The 23,184-nt window shown below is 47.7% G+C and overlaps 2 protein-coding genes across 8 annotated transcripts in view; both read left to right on the top strand.

Moving 5' to 3' along the window:
* The first annotated feature begins 122 nt into the window (after positions 1 to 122).
* On the top strand, positions 123 to 14,151 carry Fam53c (family with sequence similarity 53 member C). 4 transcript variants are annotated; one of them, XM_052201411.1, is made up of 6 exons: positions 415 to 668; positions 3,561 to 3,784; positions 4,138 to 4,195; positions 8,744 to 9,528; positions 10,576 to 10,651; positions 11,137 to 11,227. In XM_052201411.1, exons 2-5 carry the CDS (start codon positions 3,713 to 3,715, stop codon positions 10,615 to 10,617), a joined length of 957 nt encoding a protein of 318 aa, XP_052057371.1. In that variant the 5' UTR covers positions 415 to 668; positions 3,561 to 3,712; the 3' UTR covers positions 10,618 to 10,651; positions 11,137 to 11,227. The 4 variants fall into 4 exon arrangements, with proteins under 4 accessions (XP_052057369.1, XP_052057371.1, XP_052057370.1 ...); XM_052201409.1 differs by lacking the exons at positions 415 to 668; positions 10,576 to 10,651 and adding an exon at positions 123 to 215 and having other exon boundaries at positions 11,137 to 14,151; XM_052201408.1 differs by lacking the exon at positions 10,576 to 10,651 and having other exon boundaries at positions 418 to 668; positions 11,137 to 14,151.
* A 3,490-nt stretch (positions 14,152 to 17,641) lies between these two features.
* Kdm3b (lysine demethylase 3B) overlaps positions 17,642 to 23,184 on the top strand; it is a 56,156-nt gene continuing 50,613 nt past the window's right edge. For all 4 annotated transcript variants that reach the window (XM_052201351.1, XM_052201350.1, XM_052201349.1 and 1 more), the window contains exon 1: positions 17,642 to 17,921. In XM_052201351.1, coding sequence (XP_052057311.1) covers positions 17,727 to 17,921 — 195 coding nt within the window. In that variant the 5' untranslated portion in view covers positions 17,642 to 17,726. The remainder of the gene's footprint in view (positions 17,922 to 23,184) is intronic.

The raw sequence follows: 23,184 nt of genomic DNA, 5'->3' as shown, positions 1-23,184 counted from the left end.
GGGACACAGCTCCGCAACCGTTATAAATCTCAGGTTTATAAAAGCTCCAACAGATCCGGCAGCTAGAAGAGGGGTTCCGGGGTCTCAGAGCAGGCCCTGGCCAGCGCTTGGACTACATTTCCCAGCAGCCTTCACGCCGAGGATCAGTCCTTGCCGGGGGAAGGTGGGGGGATGCTTACAGAAAGGTGGCTGTGTCGGAAGGGACGGGAGACCAGGTGAGAAGACTGTGGCTAATATTGTTTCGTGGTCTGAGTTGAGTCAGATAGTTCAGTTGGGAGGATGGTGTAATGGAAGGAGTGGACAATGGCTTTGTTTACCTTTATCCGACATGGCTTCCCCTACGGGCTTCGCGATATGCTTCCAACTGGGCCTGTCCACTTTATACGCTATTTTGGAGGGGGTGATTAGTTAGTGAGGAAACAATCCGGTCCCCAAACCACAGCTCTAGGCTCGTTTCCGACAGCACTATTCTGAAAAAGATTGAGGGAGATACCACATAGGGCTCGGGCCTCTTCGGGAGGATCCGGGGGATTCTGCGAACAGACGCGACCCCCCCCACTCTCATCAAAGGCCGGTTGGTTCTTGCCAGCGCCTTTTAAGGGCACCGTGGGGCGAACGGAGCGCTCAGAGCTGCTCCGGCCGCGGCCCAGGGAGCTGTAGGAGCCGCGGTAGGTAGCGGAGGGCAGGTGGCGCTGGGGCCTCGGGGCGGGCACCGCGACCGTCCCTCCCTCTCTCCCCTCCCCCAGTCCACCCGCTGGTGCGGCGGAGCCTCGCAGGCCGCCTCGGCGGGATTACACGGGACCCGGTGGGGGAGGGGGTGGCGGAGTGCATGTCCCAGACCCTCCCCATCCCCTGCGTCCTGAGTTCGCTTCCCGCGGTCAGATGGGGAACCAGAATGGAAAGAGAGCGACAGTCTCTCTGAGCAAACCCTAGAGTGCCCCCCCCCCGCGCCAGTAGATGCCCCATGCCCCACCCCGCAGGGACAGGCAGGGCAACAGAGGGAGAGGTTGAAGATTAGAGGGAGCCTAGTCGTTTGCGTTTTCGTCGTGGTGGGGGGATGGGTGCACCCCACTTGTCACCCCTCTCTTCACCAGAACCATATGGAAGAAGAGCATTCTAATTCCCATTTACCTTTTCGTGCAGCTCCCTCCCTGCCTCGCTTATGTTTTCCTTCAGTCTCTCCCAGAGGTGTGGGAGCGGGAGACCTGGGGGGAATGCCCCCAGGGGATTTGTGACTTTCTTTCCCCCTAGCCTGACTGAATGGATCTTTGGTGGTCCAGGTTTCAACACAACCTAAGTATCACTGAAACGCCAAGTGTCAGGGGTTGCTTCTATCCAATAGGAGCGTGGGGGGGTGTCTAGTCTATCTTAGGGGCTTGTGGTGGAGGTAGATCCTGGGCTGAGAGTTAGGCCTGGTGGGGTTACTTGGGAGGGCCGAGCGGCCTGCTTGCTCAGTGAAGGGCTGAGCCTGTGCCAGTAACGTTCAGCTGAGAAGTTTTAACTTGTTTAGTGAAATGTTGAGAGCTGTCTACCCCTCAGATACACAAAATGGAAGGGAAGGAAGGCCGGCCGCCAGAGAGGGTTTCTCACACTTTCTAGATGTCTGCTTGAGAATGAGGAGGCCCCTTGCAGAGCTGGTCTGCCTTCTTTTGTGTCCTGGTTTGATTCCTTATGGCTTCCGTTCTGTTGCCCCTCTCAGCCTGGCCTGTGTTAGGAAACTCAGGCGGAGAGTATCAGTTGCGTGGTGGTAGTTGCATTGTTCCAATTACCGCTGTGTGTGGCCACATCCCAACAATTAAAATGCAGAAAAATAGAAAATCACCCTGTTCAGCTGCTCCTAGAGAGAGCTGGGAGTTTGCCGTTTGTCCAAATGCCTCATGAAAAGCCTGAGTTTTTTCACGCCCTGTCCCTCATGGCAGGCCAGCCTGGAGCCTGGGGTCTCTCTAGGGTGAAATTCTCCACTTAGGTTCCCTTCTTGTTCATTTTTGAGGGCAGAGGTAAAATTGGAGCAGAAGCGATTCAAGCATTAGCTTCCCCCACCAGAACACAAGGGAGCAGCTGAAGGGAGTTCTCAGGAAGCTGGAACTTTGTTCGGAATGGTAGTAATAATTATGCGTGGAAACGATAGTTAACTATAGTGGTGATTGACGGCTGTGCCTTTCTTCCAAAGAACTCCATGTACACCCTAAGGAACTTTGCTCTTCTGCAGGTTCCTCTGAAGTGATACCCTCTTTTTTTTTTTTTTTTTTTTGCAAGGGGGTGGCCGTCTCTAAAAGGTCATAGGAGGAGGAACCTTAGGCTCCAACTTAGTGAGCAAGTGGGCTCACAAGGGGCTGGCATCTAGCCAGAGAGACACATAGTTTTCTTCAGCTTAGTGATACCAGCTCTTTAGGCATACCAAAGCTTTGAAGAACGGCAAAGGGAGATAAGAAACAACAACAACAGTCTGTGTGAACTATTTTATATAGGCTAGTTGGTAAGCTTTTTTGATGTTTCGTGTGGCCTCATTCCTGTGATAGAGTAAGATCGTTATACCCATTTTACTTACAGGTAAGCAGGAATCTTACATGGTTACCCAATGTCGCCTGAGCAGATTGGTTAGGATTAGGTGACTGTGGCAGCTTTTTCCTTTTTTCTTCTGGGCTGGCCTTCAGGAACTGTTCAGCTTCCGCTTTCCTGCGACTGCTGGGACTCCAGGTGTAGGATCAGGAGTTAGCTTTCTTGGTTGGCTGTTCTCTGTACCAGTTAATGCGCCACACACTCTAGTCTCACCTGTTGGTCATTTGTGGGAAGAGGTAGAACAAAAGACATTGTTAACCTCCCTCTCCTCTTCCTTTGAGCAAGGCCAAAGCCCCTTAGGTAGACGATTGTGTTGGGGTTTAGAAGCTGCTCTCTGATAAAAAATCAGTTTGCTTTAGTCATAAAGAAGAATCTTTGTTAATTATATCCATGGTCTTCAAGTAGGATCATGAAAAAAAATTGTTCGGATAAAGAGGTGAGTTGTTTTTAATACCTGTAGAGTTGAAATATGATCGGAACTATCTGACTACCTAACCATTCTTTCTCATTGGATAAGAGAACAGCCAGCAGCGTCTTCTGGGAAATAGGGATGTATCAGCTGTTCATTTAAAATCCTCTTTATTCTGATCTGAAACTGAAAGCCCAGCCCTTGCTCCTCTCTCTGTACTAAACCCCTGTGGTTTAGGAGAAGGGTTTCTTTCTTGGTTTCTGGCTGTAAGATAAAGAGAATATTGTGTTAATTCAGTATGGAAATAACCATTTGGGCATCTCTCTCGTTTGAGCTGTTTTCTAAGTGGTGCTGATATTCTAGGTAGACACAACAGAACTTAAGCCAGGTTAGAAAGGCTAAGTAGGTTTCACTTTGCTTGCCAGCCCCAGTTTACTTTACTGGATGTCTAGAGTGCCAAGTTCTGAGTGTTTCTGAGGCTGTCTTTAAGCTTACCAGGAAAGTGCTGTGATCAGTTAACGATGTGTGCCAGGGGCCTGGCAGAGGGACACGGTGGTCTGTTACTTGGGGCTGACCCCTCTGCAATTGGCAGGCGCAGCAGGCATGACTGGAGAGGGAGGTCCCAATGGTGCTAGAACGGTGCTGCAGTGGCAGAAGGTGGCTCATGAGTGAGATCCAGAAGAACCACAGGGAAGACATCCATCAGTCGCTCCACAGTGTGCCAGTCAAGCCCTGGGCAGAAACATGATCACCCTGATCACGGAGCAGCTACAGAAGCAGACTCTGGATGAGCTGAGATGCTTCAGCGGCAGTCTGGTAAAGACCCGAGTTTCCACTTCTTCATCACCTTCCCTGTTGTCTGGAGGCTTGTTGGCTGCTCCAGTTTCACCCATGGTCTGTGTTATATGAAGCATGCTCATGCTGGAAAAGCCCACTAACAGCTCAGAACCCAGCCCAAAAGGACGGGGGCAGGGACTCTAAAACATGGGTGAAAGGGGCTCTGTGGTGAGGTGTGGCTTGTTTCTCCCAACTTTGGGAAGATAATAGGAAGGGAACAGCACAGGAGTCTAATATTTTGGTAGCTCATGAATTATAGGAAGAATATAAGAGGTCTCTCTAGAAATGTCCTTGTCCTGAACCCAAATAACGATGGATGATCTCTCTCTTAGCCTTTGCCTGATCATGCAGACATACCCAACTGTGGGAACCCTTTCCAGCTTGTGTCTGGTAAGGAATCTGTGGTTTCTATATACTATATGTTTGTTTGTGCTTCTGTCCACTCGTGTCTTTTGTTGGGTTTTAATGACCAGACCAGACCTGATTAGCCTATCTCTAGTTTTTGTGATGGTCTTTTGTTTTGTTTAGAGACAGGGTCTCACTATGTAGATTAGGCTGGCTTTGAGTTACTGAGATCTCCTACCTCCTCCTCCTTAAAGGTGTCCGGCCTCCTCACCTGCTTGGTTTTTTTGTTTGTTTGTTTGTTTTTCAATACATTTTCTCTGTATAGCCTTGGCTGACTTAGATCGTGCTTGGTAGACCAGGCTGCCTCTGCCTCTCAAGTGCCAGGATTAAAGGTGTACACCACCTCTGCCTGGCTACTAGCTTGGGTTTTTGTTTGTTTGTTTGTTTGTTTTGTTTTGTTTTTTAATCTTTTGTTTTTGACAATGTCAACTTCTGAGAGTGCCGTTTATCTCTACTGTCCTATAGGAAAATCATTTGTTAGCTTGCTCTTTTGTATTTAAGGCAGGATCTTGTAGCCCAGGCTGACCAAGAACTCTTAACAGTATTACTACTGAGTGTTAGGTTACAGTGTGAGCCCAGAACAGTTTAACTTTTCTAATGTAACTGCTTTGAAGAGGTAATAACATTTACTTAGTTTAAAAACAGCAAAAATAGTACGGGTTTCCAGTCCACTTAGCTTCTAGCTCTTCCCTAAAAACACCTTCTGAAAGCAGTCGCTCAGTGATAGGGCATCTGGCTGGCCGGTGAGGCCCTTCCTTGGCTTTTAAGAACTGTGCATGGCGTGGAGAGGTAATGTCTATTACTAGTTTTTTGTTTTTACATTTATTGTATAAAATGAATGCACAGGGGTGCTCCAGTGTGTGGAGTCAGAGGACAATTCGTAGGGATCGGTTCTCCCCCACCACGTGGGTCCCAGGGATGGTTGGACTCAGGTGGTTAGGCTTCGCCTGTGGCATTCACCCCTCGAGCCATCTTGTTGGCCTGTACGTTTTGTTTTGTTTTTTACATTGGTGGGGTGGAGAGGTGGGCTGTGTATGTGCACAGATGCAGAGCATGTATGCTGAGGTGAGAGGGCAGCCTGTGGGGGTTGGTTTTCTCGCTTTCTACCACATAGCTTCTAGGATTGGGATCTAACTAGTGATCATATCCAACATATCCAACTCGAATTTTTTTCGTTTTTGGTAATACTTGAGAGTGGACCTAGGGCTAAGACATACTAAGCAAGCACTCTATCATGGGACTGCTTTTCCAGCTCTCCTTACTTTGTTCTGGACTTGCTGTGTACTTGAGGCTGGGGTTGAATTCCTGATCCTCTGCCTCCGCCTCCTGAGTACGAGGGTAACAGGTGTGCGCCATTGTGGCTGGCTTACGTTTTTATTTTGAAATAGGGTTTTTGTTTTGTTTTAATTTCGCAGGCTGGCTTTGAATTTGTAACCACCAGCCTCAGCCTGTGGGATTACAAGTCTATGCCGCCAGACTTAGTTTAGAATTTCTACTTTTTAAAATTATACTTCTAGCCAGGCAGTGGTGGTGCACGCCTGTAATCCCAGCACTCTGGGAGGCAGAGGTAGGCGGATTTCTGAGTTTGAGGCCAGCCTGGTCTCCAGAGTGAGTTCCAGGACAGCCAGGGCTATACAGAGAAACCCTGTCTCGAAAAAACCAAATCCAAAAAACCAAAAAAATAAAAAATAAAAAAAAATTGTACTTCTAGAGGGGCAGGGTATATGTGCACATGGCTGCCAGGTTCAGGTGCTTCTTTCCTCCTACTGTGTGTGTCTCAGGGATGGATTCAGGTCATCAGGCTTAGCAGCATCGCTAGCCCCTGGATATTTATTTATTTTTTTGGATTTGGGTTTGTTTTTTTTTTTTTTTTGGATTTGGGTTTTTCGAGACAGGGTTTCTCGGTATAGCCCTGGCTGTCCTGAAACTTACTCTGTAGACCAGGCTGTCCTTGAGCTCAGAAATCCGCCTGCCTCTGCCTCCCAGAGTGCTGGGATTACAGGTGTGCGCCGCCGCCCGGCGCCCCTGGATATTTATACACATCTATCTTCATTATTACTTTTTTGGCACAGAAAGTTTTACTAGTCCGTCTATCATTAAAGTTCAGTACACTATGGATCTGTGTTACATAATGTAACTCCCTGTTAATATGGACGTGGACAATTTGCAGTCTTCAAGTTTTCTACATTCATGTGTATGTATGGATACAAAAACCAGCCCTGAAGCCAGAGCAGGGCTGCACGTGTTCTGCCCCATCCCTCTACCGTGTTCCTAGGAGACAGTCTTTGGTTGACGTGAGGTAGACTGCAGCCAGCAAGACTGTGATCTCGGTCCCGACCTTACAGACTTCCATTTTCTATTCTTTACAGAGGACTGGAGTGAATCCAAACTCTGCTCCTCCTCATGTGCACACCACAGGCGTGCATTCTCTGCCTAGCCACCTCCCCCAACTGCAGTGAATAACTTTTTCCCCAGGTCATTTTTTTGTTATGTGAAAATATATCTGAAATGTCAGTTCCTCGATTAGGAATTAATCCAAGGCCTGTGGTCTGAGCTAACTAAGGCAAGCAGGAGCTCTCAAGTACTGGGTGGCCACACAGCTCCTTTCCTGAGCGCCTGGAAAGGGAGGCGAGTGGGTGAAAGCCGTCAGTCACTCCTTCGCGGAAGCACTTGGAGACAGCCAGGTTTCAGTCACGGGGACCTATGACCCCTGCCTTAGGAAGGTTAGTGAGGGGAAGAACTGTTGATTGCACCCTGCTGCCATCAAGCCTCGCTTTGTAGTACTTTGATTTGTGCTCTTTCTAGAGAATTCTTGAAAGAACTTTGAAAATAACTCACTATTTTCCCTAATTTGGTCTTGCATGAGAATGCAGAGGCAAGGTTGAAGCAGCTCTTGAGAGGTGGAGGCAGTGGGCTGTGTAGCAGATTTGAGGTTGGTTTGGAATACATGACACCCTGTCTCAAAGAAGATCACACTTTGAGGGGACTGGGAAGATGGCTCAGATGGTAAGGTGCTTGCACTGTAAGCATTTCTGTTTGTTTGGGTCCCAGCATCCACATAAAAGCTTGATATGGTGGCAGAGTCTAATTCTAGCAGTTAGCACCTAAAGAGGCAGAGACAGGTTGGCCGGCCACCCTATCCAAATTGACGAGCAACAGGTTCAGTGAGAAAGCCCTGTCAGAAAGGAGGGGAGCAGGCAGGGTGTCATAAAGCACTGGGTGACCTCAGGTTCATCCATAGGACCCACATACATAAATACACATAATACACACATATAAATACACATAATACACACATATACCAATAAATAAATGTAATGTAAAAATGTACACACACACTCCAAAAGTTGTAGTTTTGGTTAGAATGCAGTAAAGAGCATTTCTTTCAGCCCATTTCCTTTTCTTTTAGTTTCCTTACCTTTGGCAGGCACAGGGGTTTGCCTCAGATTATTTATGTAGCCCAGGTTGGCACCAATTCAATATGTAGTTGACAGTTACTGTGAAGTCCTTATTTTTTTACCTTCATCTCTGTGGATTCCTGGATTATAGGCCCGAGTCCTACCCCCCAGCTTGGTTCTCCGGTCTGTTCGGCTTTAAAAGAAAGGCCTCAAGCCAGGCAGTGTGGTGCACACCTTTTATCCCAGCACTTGGGAGGCAGAAGTAGTTAAGGTAGATCTCTGAGTTCAAGGCCAGCCTGGTCTGCATAGTAAGTTTCAAGAAAATAATTTTCAAAAATGTATCATGAAGGCCTAAGGAAGTGGAAGCGGGAGCGGGAGTGTGTGCACACACAAATACAGCTGAACAAAGGCGGCCCAGAGGCCAGGGTTTCTCAAGCACACGGTTTACCATGAGACCCACAAATATCCCTTTGCTTTTCCTAGGAATAACAGTCATTTCCTACCCACTTGATTACTTGTCCAGACTTCGCTGTCTGCCTTACCCCTGAAGACACAGAAGAGAGGGTAAAGGCCAGAGGAGAACATAGGCCTGGTTTTCAGATGCAGGCTGGGAGCAGGGAAGGTTAGGTTGTAGGTAGGGCTAGGACTCTGGGGGTGAGTGGGAACGGACACACACACACAGGTTTGTTTGGAGTTTTTGTTTGTTTCTTTGAGACAGAGTTTCTCTGTGTAGTCCGAGCTGTCCTGGAACTCACTCAGTAAATCAGGCGGGCCTAGAACTCAAGAGATCCATCTGCCTTTGCCTCCCGGGTACTGGGATTTAGAGACATGTGTCACCACCTCATGCCTCTTATAGGTCTCTTGATGATTGCATTTTTGAGAGGGCGTGGCAGACAGTGTATAACCAGTCTTTGTGTCAGGTGGGTTCTTAGGCAGAAGGTAGCATAGTGTAGTTAAGGTTAGACCCTGTTTTGTACCTTTAATAGCTGTACCTGTTAACCTTGGACAAGCACAATCGTAAGACTTCCTTTATGGAGACTTTTGTGAAACTGCATGAAGTATTCGTTACATTCTGTGGTACAGAGCTCTTATAATGTGTCAGCCATTAACACTTTTCATTATGAATGCCTTTCAGAAGGTGCTTCCTGGAGGGGCCTGCCCCACTGTTCCTGTGCTGAGTTCCAGGACAGCCTCAACTTCAGCTACCACCCCTCAGGCCTAAGCCTGCACCTCAGACCACCCAGTCGGGGAGACTCCCCACAGGAGCAGCCCCTCTCCCAAGCACTGAGCCCTGAACCCCCAGACCCAGAGAAGCTTCCTGTACCCCCTGCCCCTCCCTCCAAGAGGCACTGCCGCTCACTCTCGGTGCCTGTGGACCTGTCTCGCTGGCAGCCAGTGTGGCGGCCCGCCCCCTCCAAGCTGTGGACTCCCATCAAGCACCGGGGCAATGCTGGAGGGGGTGGGCCGCAGGTGCCTCAGCAGAGCCCTCCGAAGCGGGTCTCCAGCCTCAGGTTCCTCCAAGCTCCCAGTGCCTCTTCTCAGTGTGCCCCAGCCCACAGACCCTACAGCCCTCCTTTCTTCAGCCTGGCCCTGGCCCAAGAATCCTCTCAACCCTGCGCCACCTCCCCTCAGAGTGGTTCTTGGGAGAGCGATGCTGAGTCCCTGTCACCCTGCCCACCCCAGCGCCGCTTCTCCCTGTCACCCAGCCTGGGCCCACAGGCAAGCCGCTTCCTGCCCTCCGCCCGGAGCTCCCCCGCATCTTCCCCAGAGCTGCCCTGGAGACCCCGAGGTCCCCGCAGCCTCCCCCGAAGCCGCTCACAGCCTTGTGATCTGGATGCCCGCAAAACTGGTGTCAAGAGGCGTCATGAGGAAGACTCCCGGCGCCTGCGGCCTTCCTTGGACTTTGACAAGATGAATCAGGTGGGACTGGTAGACCAGAGACTGTTTAAACCTCTCCTAGTTCCGAACCTTCTGGCAAGGCCTCCCTAGGAACTCTGCTGTCTAGAGTTTGTACAAGAAAACCATCTTGCGCTATTGAATTTTAACCTTTAATGTCTTCTGCCCTGTCAGGGTAGTCGTTGGTGTTCTGAAGAAACTAGGCTGAGGCATTAAACCTTCAGGCAGGGATCCCTCATGGTCTTGCCAGAGGCACTTTTCCTCTGCTCTGGGAACTCTAAGCCGCAGGCTTCCTGTCCTCTGTGCCTACTCGGTGTGCTGAGGGCTGGTGTTGGCCAGGCTTCACGGCCTCCTGTAAGCCTTTGGGAGCTCACACAAGGTCAGCGGCACTCCCCCAGGCCCTGGGCTACGAGCACTTGCTGCAGTGCATGCACTTGTCCACTTTGCCCACAGCTTTTCTTCTAGATGGCGTGGTCACAGGGCTCTGAGGATTTGTCCCGTCAGTCATCACGCCATTCAGAAATCACTCATGGCAAAGTCTGTGTACTTGTTTTGTTGTCGTTGTTTTGGGGTTGGTTGGTTGGTTGGTTGGTTGTTTTTTTTTTTAATTGCTTTTTGTTTTTAGATAGTTTTTCTATTTAGCCCCAGGCTGGCTTCAGCTTCCTGAGGTACGAAATTTCAGATATCACCATGCCCCAACTCAGCTCTGTTCTTTTTTTCTTTTTCTTTTTGGTTTTTTTGAGACAGGGTTTCTCTGTGTAGCCCTGGCTATCCTGGAACTCCGAAATCCGCCTGCCTTGCCTCCCAATTGCTGGGATTAAAGGCGGGCACCACCACCGCCCGGCAGCTCTGTTGTTTTTCGTGGCACTTGTGTATGAATGAACCCGTGTCCTTAGGCATGCTATGTAAACACTTTGCCACTGAGTTCGCTCCCGAACTCAGTGTTCGGACTCATTGTTCGTTGTTGTTTGGTTTTTCGAGTCAGGGCCTCATAGTTACAGTCCTCGCTGGCTCAAATGCACTATGTAACAGACTTGAACTTGCAGAGATCTGTCTGCCTCTACCTCACAGGCGCTGGAAACTGGGCCAGGAGGTGGTGGTGCAGGCCTTTAATCCTGCTCAGGGAGACAGACACAGGCGGATATCTGTAAGTTTAAGACCATACTGGCATACAGAGAAAGTCCCAGGACAGCCGAGACTACAGAGAGAAACTCTGTCTTAAAAAACAAAACAAAACAAAAAGGTGGGAACTGGGATCTTTCACCAGAGATTGTACATGTACACTAAATGTTTCAAATTTTATGATTTGGAACCTTACTCTAAAGCGTAGAATTACAAGTATAACTGAGACGAACACTTTACATTTTGCAAGGCCAGGAGAGATGGCTGGGTGGTAAGAACATAGGCGGCACTTCCAGAGAACCTGAATTTGATTTTCAGCAGCTGCGGAGTGGCTGTCTCTAAGTCCAGTTCCAGAGGGTTCGGTGCTCTCTGACGCCCTCTGCAAGCACGTGCAGCACACACATGCAGGCAAAACACTCATACACATAAAATAGAAAATCTAAGTTTTGTTTTTTTTTTAATTTAAGTTAGTTTGGGAAATTACTATCTTTGTTTTAACTTTGTTGACAGAAACCATACTCAGGAGGTCTCTGTCTCCAAGAAACAGCCCGAGAAGAAGGCAGCAGCATCTCTCCACCGTGGTTCATGGCCTGTAGCCCCCCACCTCTCTCTGCGTCCTGCAGCCCCGTCGAGGGTTCATCCCAGGTGCTGAGTGAAAGCGAGGAGGAGGAAGAGGGATCTGTGCGGTGGGAGCGGCAGGCCCTGAGCAAGCGGACATTGTGCCAGCAGGACTTTGGGGACCTGGACCTGAATCTGATTGAAGAAAACTAAAAGTGAGAGGCTGCTTCCTGGGCCCCTGCAGACTGTCTCATGGCTACTAACACGTGTGAAGGCCCCAAGGCTGAGGGCCCAGCCTGGGAAAGGGGATGGATGAGGGGAGGGCTCCGACTCAGGGCAGCCCAAGTCTTCCTGCTCCAGCAAACTCGACCATGCCAAGAGACTGGCCGGGACAAGATAAACGGAGCTGGTGGCGGGAGGGACAGCCCCAGAGCAGGCCCTCCCATGGCGGCCCTGAGTGTGAGTATCCCTGCCTCTGAGAGCCACGGGCAGGGAAGGAAGGGTCTGCTGACCGGCTCGGGGATCTCACTAGCCCCTTTGCTTCAAAGGGCACTTGTGTCTTAGAATTTGGCCAGGGTGGGGGGTTCAGTCGGCCTCCTCGGAGAAATTGTGTGAGTGTGTGTGTGTGTGTGCATGAGAGTGTACTTGAGGAAAGGTGTGTGTGCATAGCCTTAGGGAAGGAAGGCAGTTGCTCCTTTAACAGCAGAGCATCAGGATCCCCCAGAATCTTGGTTTTCTGTTTTCTTTATATAGCATTGGGCTTGTTCAAGGTGTCAAGAGGAAAGAGCTTTTTTTTTCTTCTTTCCTTTTCTTTTTTCTTTTTCTTTTTTTCTTTTTTTGATCTTAATAGGTTTTAAGTTCATAGCATCACTGCTCTGCAAATGGTTCTATTTTGGGGTCTAGCAGAATCTTTTGAGTACTGTGATTTCAGCTAATGGTCTTAAGTCCTGCCCTCTCCCACTAGATGAATCTAGTATTGAGGGCTTGTGAGGCAGTCACCACACTGTTTTCAAGAGATTGTCTGAGCTGTCTGCAGCCTGCCTCTCGTGCTCTCTGAGAAGGTGCAGACAGACAGATGGACAACTGAGGCAGAGCTGAGGAGCTCCAGCTCTCTCTTCACCAAGGGGACCTTTCCTTTTCTGATCTTACAAGTCAGAGACATAGTTGATCTCCAGAATATGTTGAGGCAAACCAGCAGCAGGAGCAGTGACATTTATTCCCCACAAGTCCTTGAGGCCACCCCCAGCACTGCCTTTTGGAAGCTGGCTGTAGGGAAACTTATTCTTGCAAGGTCTAGGCCCAGTTTCTTTCTGATCTGCTTGAAAAAGAGGAAGGGTGTTCAGCAATTAATAGTTTGCTTGTCTTCCACTCTTGCCAGGAAATGTTTATTTGCCTTTAATTGGCCCTGAGAGACCACAGAGAGGCTGGGGCTCACCGAGGGATTGGCTAGGCATGTATGAAGCAAAGGCTGGGAGAAGCAGCTGGGAGTTTGTTGTTGTTGGATTGAATTTCCTTTTTGTTTCTCACCCACAACTTCAGCCAATGCAGCAGATCCCAGTGGCTAGAGTGATGGATTTAAAGATAGCAGATTCCTTGGTAGGTTGGCATCTGTGGGCATGTGTATAGAAGCTGCCACTATGCAGTTGTGAGGCTTTCTTTAGAACACCCTGTGTAACGAAATTGGACCTGCCCTTCCCATTTATTATAGTAAGGGCATTTTTCTGTTCAATTTCCATAATGTCTTAAGGCCCAATTCCTAATGTTACAGAAGACAACCAAGATGATGTTCTTTCTTCCTTGTGGAACTGAGCCTGATGTTTAATGTCCCCCACATGCTAATAGGAATGCTACTGAGGCTTCAGACTCTCTGCCTCCACTTCAGGGGAGGTAGCCATGTCTTCTAAAGCTGTGGCCCGCAGAGGTTCTACTTCTCCGGGCTCCTCCCTGTCTCCGGGCTCGTCACCACATCTTATCACTGGGCTACCAGTCTCTAAGGGCCTCAGAGAGACTCTCTCGAGAATCCAGGGAAACTGAGCCCAGGAGTTATCGTAGGTTTCATCTTTCCCTGGTTCTCCCTCTTTGGTCTATAATTTCCCTGGTGCCAGCTTCTTCTCCACCGGGGGCATCCTCATCCCTGGGCACTCTGCTGCAGATGGCAGTGTCAGCCTCCAGTAGGTCCCTGGCAGTGCCAATGGGGTCTCTGCAGGCCCTAAGTTTAAGTGACGGCAGTGATTCTGCCTCCAACCTGGCTTTCCCAAAGCCCTTAGGTCCCCACCCTTAGGGAAGGAGGCCTACAATTGTCATATTTTAATTCCATTACTTTAAGTCTGGAATGTTAAACTAGGCAGAACTATCATCTTGCTTCCCAGTTTAAATGCCTCTGGCCCTGGAACAAGCCTTTTCAAGACGTGAATCATTTGTTTTACACAGTAGATCTGTTCCAGCAGTTCTGTGTAAACCAAACGCTATTTTTTTAATGCATTTGGGCTGCTGACTGTGTAAAAGCAGCCTATGATTGCTTCTTTTGTAAAGCAAGCAACCTCCCTCTCTTTAGCCAGTCTCATTATTTGGGTCTTCACACACTGGGCTTACCCAGAGTGGAGCATACCTCCGGGGCTTGTGGCTGATGCTGTGTAGATGTCTGCATCTGTGTTGCGTGTGTGGTGTGGCTGGCCAGCAGGTGAGTATTACTGCGTGTGTGAGTGAAGCCACCACTCCCAGGCTGATGCTCTCCTCCTGTGCCCGGTGACTGCCCAATGGCAGCTCTAGCTGCCCTTCATTCCCACCTGCTGCCAAAGTCCCTGTGCTAATGGGATTACAGAAACAAAAGTGGAAAAATTTTTTTCGTAAACTTTGTTTTATATTAAAAAATCCATAAGTCTGTGTGTGTTAAAACATGAGGTTCTGCCTCTGTGGCTGTGTTTGAAAAAATAAAGTTTTATTAGAATAATCCATTTTCCCAAGCAACTTTGTGTACTATAGTGTCTTTTTCCCTTACATGTGCACACATGTGTGCAAGAGCAGGTGCACACACACAAACACAAAGAGGGAGCGAAAGAAACAGTGAATGGTTACTTCCCAATCCCTTTAAAGGCCAGGCCATTCCAAAAGGGCAGTATCTGGTCACTAGACCCTCTGATCAGCCAGTTAGTTGGGATTCTATCAGCATGGCTTGGTCCCTATTTCCCTGGTACTTAACACACACTGCCTTTTCTGACATTTCCTTTTTTTTTTTTTTTTTTTTTTTTTGGTTTTTCGAGACAGGGTTATAATAGCCCTGGCTGTCCTGGAATTCACTCTATAGACCAGGCTGGCCTTGAACTCAGAAATCCGCCTGCTTCTGCCTCCCAAGGGCCAGGATTAAAGGCGTGTGCCACCACTGCCCCACTCTGCCATTTCCTTTTCCAGGTATTTAAAGTCAAGTACTAATACATTCCAGTTCCTTGAGATATGCCTCATGGAACAGTTAGAAACCTGACTGGGCTGATTCATAGGATTTGGATGATAAAGAAAAAGTCTCTTCACAGGCTATATACTGGAGAAAGAGATTTAGTCATCAGAATTCAGATTCCAAAGACCTGGGTAACTTCTCCCTCTTAAAATCCTTTTTGCAGAATTACCCTAACAGCAAAGCTGTTTTGTCCTAGAAAAGGACACCTTCTCTAATGCTCCTATTGTTTCCTGAATTCTTGCCTTTCCTATCCTGCTCTTATGTAAACATTTTCCTAATGTGTATGGATGAAATACAGCTACTTAGCCAAGCCATAAAGTTTAGCCTTTCCATACCAGGCTGTAGGGAGTCAAGTTGCTTAGCTTCCATCCTGTCCTGCTTCCCATTCCCACACTCATCTTGGAATACCAATGAAGTGTGCAGGGCAGGATTGGCCTTGCTACCTGGAGCAGGAACCTTTGGATGAAAATACACTCTAGAGTGGGAGTTGTCTCCTGCCCTGGAAACAAAGGAGGCTTTTGGAGATGGACTCACGGGGTTGAAGAAGCTTCTGTTACAGCATTTTCATTCTTTACAACTATTCCGTTTCACATTTGCTTGAACAAGGGGGGAAAATGTAAACATCTAAAATAATGGGGGTGTGGCCCCTTGTTCTTTTTTACTTCTAGCTTTATAGTTGGTTTCTAAATTTTTTCTTTGTGCTGTGTGCTGTGTGCTGTGTGTGTGTGTGTGTGTGTTTCTGGGGACAAAAACAAGGGAGGGAATAAACAATTCTCTCACTTAGCTTTACCCCCAGCTCTATGGTTCTGTTTTTCGGTTAATTTTTTGTGAGATCAGATGTGTTAATCACTTTCATTGCTCAAGTCTCTTATAGGAAAGAAGTAAATTTTATGAGGGCAGGGATTGTTTTATTCTGTGTTGTGGCCTCAATGCTTTGGAAATTTTCTGGTATATTTTACTTGTTGGATGAATTTCTCCTTTGCTCATCCCATCCTAAGCTTAAATACAGTTGTTGCTGGTTCTGTTGAAAACCAGCCTTAGATACAGGGGATGGAGGGGGGACCTTGAGTAGTTAATTTTGGTAGAAAAGATGCAAGGCAGATTGGTCCTACATGGATTCACTGGTTTCCTTCTGTGAATAATTTATGGACAATGTGCTCTAAGGATTCACAGCCCAGACCTCAGATTTGCTATGGGAGATAGAAGTTACAAGGGATAAGGGGCTAGGGCTTGCTTTTAATCACAGGGGCAGACTGGTCTACATACTGAATTCCAGGCCAGTCTGGAGCATATACTTAGACACCCCCACCCCACCCCCACCCTTTTTTTAAAAAGGATTTCAAGGATAGGAAGTTTTTGTTTCCTTTGGAGCTCCACAGGGTTGGTGTTAGGATGACTTCTCTAGATATAAAGTTGGTATTGGTGTTCCCTTATCCCAGTGTTTGCTTAAAAAAAAAAAGATCAAAAGTATAAACAAGGTTATGGGAAGGAAGATAACTAGGTAATCACAGAAGCTTTAGGCCAATGGAAGGACTGGCCACTATTACAGCAACCATTGTGGTTTATTACTAGACCTTGTCACTTCTGGGCTTGTATATCCTTAGTCTGTGTATTCAAGAGACAGAGAGAAGGTAGTCTAGCATCACCAACATTAAATGCTGGAGGGGCTCCACTGCCTACTGTGGATTCCTATAGCCAAATGTCAGCAACTTCCCTGTACATCACCTTTCCTAGTTGGGGTTGAAGAGTATCTCACACCTGAAGTAGTCCTAATAACACGGCACTATACTTTTCTTTGCCTGCAACCTCATTATTTCCATGGCAAAATGAAATGCTGCCAGATCAGGTGGTTTCTTTCCCAGTGCCCTACAAGCTGAGTAACAGCGTAGCAACATTGGAAGGCAGGCTAAAGATGTGGCTCAGAGGTTAAGAGCACTTACTGTACTGTTCTTGCAGAGGACTTAAGTTCAGTTCTCAGCACCCCACATGACAACTGTTTTATAACTTCATTTCCAAGGATCTTGCACCCTCTAGTGGCCTCCCCAGTGGTGTACGTGTGTGTGCCTGTGCTCACATAGGCACACAGGCACACAGATAGACAAAATATTTAAGATACATAGTATATAAGTAAAAAGGGCTTTTTGTTTGTTTGTGTTTTCTTGAGACAGGTTCTCACTAAGTCACCCCTAGCTGGCCAAAATCTCCCTAGATCAGGTTGGCTTGAACTGGAAGAGATCTGCCTGCATTTGCTGGGGTTAAGAGCAGGTGTCACACCTGGCTAAAATCTTCAAAACCCAGTAAAATTGGCCCATTAGAAAAGGGAAGAAGCTCTACAGTTTCAAGGCAGAACACTAAGATGTTAAAACCGCATTGTTGGTCTTTACCTAATGGAACTCACCATAATCACATCCAATGGATGTTTCCCATTGGTCAATGGGAAAGGAACCTATCAAGTACTGAATGGACCAAAGAGAAGGAAGATAGTGTTCCATATGGAACAATGGCATGGATATTTCCTAACATATCCAGGGTGGATAACTCATTTTAGGATAGATCACTCTTTTATTGTGGTTAGCAGTCTTTGCTCAACACATCCGTCTTCTAGGTGTCTTCCCTCCTCTCCCCGCCCCCTTAAGTCTTTGGTGATGTCTGAGGAGAGCAAGTTTAAGCTCCTCACTATGTGACCACTTGAAGAAAGGCTGGGACTAGGGATGGGGCTACTGGGGGGGAGGGGAAGGGCATGATGGACCCGCCCACCTTCCCGTTCCCCCAGCGGAAATTGCAATTCCCCTCCAGACCGCAGGGGGCACTGTAGGCCCCGGGAAGGTGGGGGCGGAGCACTGCGAGGGGCTGAGAGCTGCTGCCCAGCTCCGGAGCGCTGGGGGCGCTGTGCGCAGCCCTGGTTGTGCCTCCGCTCCCGGCCACGGGGGGCGCTGCGCGGCACCGGTGGTTGGTGGTGGCTGTTGGGGGGGGTGGGGGGGAGCGGCGGCCGCGGGTGGTGCGGAGGGAGGCCTTGCGGGTGGATCGGGCGCTTGGCGGCGGAGGTGGTGGGAGGCGGCGGGCAGGAGCGCGGGTCCGTCCGGCCCTGGCGATGGCGGACGCGGCGGCCTCCCCGGTGGGCAAGCGGCTGTTGCTTCTGTTCGCGGACCCTACGGCCTCAGCTTCGGCCTCAGCCCCCACGGCGGCGGCGGCAGTGAGCGGAGATCCTGGGCCTGCGCTGCGCACTCGGGCCTGGAGGGCCGGCACGGTGCGGGCCATGAGCGGGGCGGTGCCCCAGGACCTAGCGGTGAGTGGCGGCCGAGGCGGGCACGCGAGGCCGGGGCTGCGGGGCCTGTGGGCGGCCTCCCCGGGGGCCTTTGTGAGGGGGTGGCGAGGCGGGGGTGACCCAGTTCCGCGCCCCCGGCTCTCCTGAGCGCCCCCCGCCGGCACCTCGGCGCCCGGGCACTCTGGCTCTGGCCGGCGTGGCTTCCGCGTTGGGGTGCGCGCCCCAGTTTCTCCTGGGGGGCGGCCGGGGTGAGAAGAGCTGCTGCTGTTACTGCTTCTAGCCGGCAGGCCCCGCCTCCTGGGCGACCCTGCTCCGCGCTCCCCCCTACACGCCCTCGGAGCGGGCTCTCGAACCCTGGGTTCCCGGGTCCTGCAAAATTCGGCTGGAAGACGCAGACCTGTGGTCCCCAGGCCGTCTGGGCGGACTCGCTCCGGGTTCCCCTTCCCTGGAGCCCTCCGTGTGGCCGGAATGTGGGCAGTTGCGGGAAGCACAGAGGCTGCAGTTGGAGCTTCTCGGGGCTTTTTTTTAATCTGGCACTTACTTCCTCCTTGTTGGAGCGGTGCTCGGCCTGACGGTCCCCAGAAAGGCCAGTTCTGTGGTCTGATTTCGAACACCCTTTTCTTTGGCGCTTTGAGGTAACAGGAGCTGCAGTTTTAGCTTTTGTGCTAAGTTTGAGGTCTGTGCTAGCCGAATGGGGCTGCTGAGTGGTGCTTTTGGCTTCGAACTTGGGTTACTCCCCTAACTAACCTTGAGAGGTTTTGCTTTGAAACTTTGTATGAGGGTTTGGCCGCTTGCCTCGGTGTATTTTATGGTGAAAGTTATTCAGTAAGAAGTTAACTAGCATTCGAGATCCTGAGTTTTGTTTTTTGTTTTTTTGTTGTTGTTGTTCTTGTTAATGTGGCGGCAAAATGCTACCTACCTTATGAGTTTGTTCCTCATTCCGATAGCGGCTCTAGCTTCGCTGGTGAAATGAAGCTAAGAAAAATGGGGCGGGAAGGGTGATTTGGGATTATCTACTGATCCGTAAACAGAAAGTGAATATTCTTGATGAACTTGATTCAATAGACGTTTTATTCACTAAAACGTATTTTGGAAGATTTAGTATTAATGAAGTTGAGGGATGCCAGTCTCTGGGACAGTCTTTCTCTCTGATCTTTGGGGTGTTTGTTTTGTGACTTGTGCCCTGGATCGAGTTTACCTCTCATGCTTCAATTGACTTTCTTGGATCATTCTCCGGGGTGTATAACGAAGGCTTGTTAAGGGTGTTTATGAAGCTTTAGCGAAGTGAATTTTTAAAAAGATGCCACAAATATAAAGTGGTTCCGAATGCAGTAAGTAAGATGGAGTGTGACTCTAAATTACCCTGCCCTTGGGTTCAGTTCGAGGCGGTTTCTTTCACATTCATGGACTCACCCTTGGAAACAACACTTTCTTCAAATCCACCCTATGTGCATACTCTGGCCTGAGGCACTGTCATTCCAGCCTTCTAGACTGGGAATTACTTCCCAATTCTTTGAATAGTTAGTTGTTTCTGTGTTTTGGCCCTCAGATGAATTGAGCTAGTGATCTGTGCGTTTGAAATGGCTACCCATTTGCTTTGGTGGTGTTGGTCTCCCTGAAGACAGAGGATTTTGAAGTTCACTGAGTGTTGGACACCTACTAGGGCTAAATTCCCAATACCTTTACCTCTTCGACAGTAGGAAGTGGGTTTTCCCTAACCAGTGAGAAACTTGCAGTGGTTCTTGGAAAAAAGCAGGTCGTTCTTACAACTGTGTTGGGGGTCTTACATGCCGCACTGTGGATCTAGAAGCAAAGGTAACTGGGTTGAGTGCATTTGTGCAGCCCCTGCACTTTTATCCAGGCACATGTGTAAGAAAAGTCACAACAAAGGTCTGGGCCTTTAAGGTTTCCCAGAGTCGTCTTGCAGAACTGTTCTGAGGTCCTCTTAATGGCCGTGACTAGTGAGGGATCCGAATTTGCCGGCTTCTTTTCCCTTTTCATTGACGAGAATGCCTTGGACTCTGGGCATGTGGACCTTTCCAATTTGCACCACACATTGTAGTAAACACAACTGTCTTCCAATCAAAAGTGTTCTTCCTGTACTCAAGGGTGGAGTTTGTCAGCTGCTGGCCCGTGATTGGGCAGATTTTCTTTCAGTTATGTTTAAGAGGTTTTCAGGCGTGCTTAGTTTTGAGTAATGCATAGCAGGGCGCCCCCTGTTAAGGATGAGTAATTGAGGGTTGGATGAGTTTCTGAAGTGATTGAAAACACATTGCTCAATTTTAGGCTCCGTTAATACCCTCTTTCTAAATAACTTGTTGACCCAGAAATATTTGAGAGTATACTAGTGATATAGTTAATGAACCTGGTTCTTTATTTCATTACTAATGTCATATGCTGCCTTAAGAAATGATGTGAAAAGAAAATGAAAATCAGTACTCCCATTTCTTGGGCATTTTCATGAAGGTCTTAAGAGTGGATATCTTCGCCAGTGAACTTCTCTTTGACAAGCAACTACTAATATTTTTAGCCAGATACAAACCCAATTTTCACCCTTCTCTTGGAGTAGAGGCTTTGTCGTTCAAAACATGTTTTGTGTTTTTTTTTAAATTATGATGCAAGATTATTGAATTTATCTCATTTCCTAATCTAGTTGTACACTTTGAGTTCCTAAGTCATTGGTCCATGTAAGTCCCAGAGTCTTTGAGAGTATTACATATATAGGGGTAATAGACACATAGACGAAAATACCATGGATTGTTCATTTGTTTATAATAGTAAAACTGTTTACATATGTCAGAGTTTTAGACCTGAGAGCAGGGTATTTTAACTCTGCCAGCTTCAACTTACCAAGGAAAAAGATGATTTTTTTTTCCTATAAAAAATAACTACTTCTTACAAAAAAAAAATGAGGACAAAGACAGGCTTGGAACAGTTGGAGGTGTTTGTCTAGCATGCACAAGGTTCAGGGTTCTGAGGTCCTCTTAATGGCCTGCAAAATTCTTCTCCACGATGCATTTAAACAAATGTATGCTTACCACACAGTATCTGCCACCAGCTCTAAAAACAAAGAAAAGCCTGTTTTATTTCCCGAGAGTGTCTTTGCATGCGTACATATACATATACATATACATACAGCATCGCACGCCTGAGGCCTGAGGTCAGAAGAGTGAGCTTCTGGAACGAGTTATATTATAGACAGCTGTGGGCCACCATGTGGGTACTGGGAACAAAACCTGGGTCCTCTGCAGGAGCAGCTGATGGTCCTAACCACTAGGACATCTCTCCAGCTCTGCTTTCTTCAGTTGTCATTATATATACCATGGACATAATAGCTATATATATATGTATATATATGTGTATATATACACATATATATATGTATATATATATATAATAAACACTTCCCAGTTCTCCTCAGCCATCCCAGGGGACTTACACATGCCAGGCAAGTACTGTGCCACTGGGTAACACTCCCAAATCGTCATCATTTTTTTATAACCACTTCATACTTCATGGAATGGGTATGCCGCCATTTCATGATTTATTTTTATTTCTCTTGGTGGAATCCACTTTATTTAAATTTTTTATCTTTGTTTTTGTTTTTTTTTTCTGGAGGAATAGTGAATATACTAATCTGTCTTTTGTATATTCTTGTGTTTGTGATCCAGGTTTCTTTTGTGATTTTAGACATCCCAGAGTGAGATTGTCAGGTTGAGTTATGTGTACTTTTATTTCATTAAGTAATGCATGGTGTTTTCTCAGTCACCAACAGTGAGGAGGTCTGATTTTCTTCTGTCAAAGATGTCACAGTATTTGCTGTAGGCATTCTAGGCAGTGAGAAGCAGTATCTCATTTTCTGACTGCACTGCTGGTCTCTCCTGGGTTATTCCTCTCTTGCTCCCTCTAGATCATGCAACCCTCACCTAACAAATGAGCTGGGGTTTTCTCCATGCTGACTTCTTTATATGTTTATTAACCCTTCTAGTATATTGGTTAGGTTGGGCTTTTGTTTTGTTTTGTTTTTTGCTTTTTGCTTTTTTGAGACAGGGTTTCTCTGTGTAGTCCTGGCTGCTCTGGAACTCCCTCTGTAGACCAGGCTGGCCTTGGATGTAGAGATCCGCCTGCCTCTGCCTCCCAAGTGCTGGGATTAAAGGCTTGCACCACCACTGCCTGGCATAATTATTCTTAATATTTTCATTTTAATTATTTCCCTCTGTCTTTACTTTTTGAGACATTCCCACTATAGATGTATCCCTGGTGTGTTTGGAACTCACTCTGTAGACCAGGCTGGTGAGCTGAAGTGTGGTTGGTATTGAAGGTCTTTGGTATTATTGGTCTTTGTTTGGATCTGCTATTCTCCTGATACTTTTTTCATTGGATATAAAATGGGCAATCTGATCTACCCTTTCTTTTTCCTACTGACTAATCAATTGTGGCATCCCCAGTGTTACTAGCTAAAGTGTCTGTTGTTGCAGTGCAGTCGGATTAAACTGCCTTGGGTGTCTCTGCTGTCACACCCTCTCAGCTTCTGGAGCTGCAGGGAGGATTAAAAGTGTATCTGCCTTAATGTCTTAATTTTTAATCTTTCATTTTTGTTTCAGGATCAGAATGGCTCTAAAAACCACTTTGTTGGTGATTGGGGATATATAATAATCGCTGTATCTGCTAGTAACATGTGATTCCTATCTGGGAGTCATCTATGAGGAATGAAAGTGTATCAATCTTCCCGTCCCCTAATTCTTCTTTTCATGCAGAGTCTCACTATAGGTTCCTGACCTGGAACTTGATCTGTAGACCAGCTGGTCTTGAACTCAGAGATCCACCTCTCTCCGCCTTTTAAATGTTGGGAATACAGGTGTGGTCACCACACCTAGTTTAGAGAGTTTTAGATAAATTGGGCATATATTTTGGAATATAGCTTTAAGTGCAGTGACTTTCTTCTCACTTAATAAGAACATGTACTCTGCTGGGCGGTGGTGGCACATGCCTGTAATCCCAGCACTCCTGTAGGCAGAAGCAGGCGGATTTCTGAGTTCAAGGCCAGCCTCGTTTACAGAGTGAGTTCCTGGACAGCCAGGGCTATACCGAGAAACCCTGTCTCGAAAAAACAAAACAAACAAACAAACAAAAAGAACACGTACTGTTTAATTGGATCCCTTCTAAGAACACCTATCATCTTAACTTCAGATCTGTTTTTGTTGTTGTTGTTGTTGTTGTTGTTGTTGGGCAAGGTTTCAGTATGTAACTTGATTGGGTAGACCAGGCTAGAGCTCACAGAGAT

This window comes from Apodemus sylvaticus, chromosome 13 (assembly GCF_947179515.1).
Source record: "Apodemus sylvaticus chromosome 13, mApoSyl1.1, whole genome shotgun sequence".
Classification (NCBI taxonomy): Eukaryota; Metazoa; Chordata; class Mammalia; order Rodentia; family Muridae; genus Apodemus; species Apodemus sylvaticus.
The sequence above is the reverse complement of the archived record's forward strand: the minus strand, read 5'-3'. Positions and strand labels throughout refer to the sequence as shown.

Bases quoted from the DNA above. Each gene is read 5' to 3' on its own strand.
- Fam53c (XM_052201409.1), top strand. From the start codon at position 3,713: ATGATCACCCTGATCACGGAGCAGCTACAGAAGCAGACTCTGGATGAG. The intron at 3,785-4,137 runs GTAAAGACCCGA...TCTCTCTCTTAG, and splicing joins GATGCTTCAGCGGCAGTCTG to CCTTTGCCTGATCATGCAGA. The intron at 4,196-8,743 runs GTAAGGAATCTG...AATGCCTTTCAG, and splicing joins CCCTTTCCAGCTTGTGTCTG to AAGGTGCTTCCTGGAGGGGC.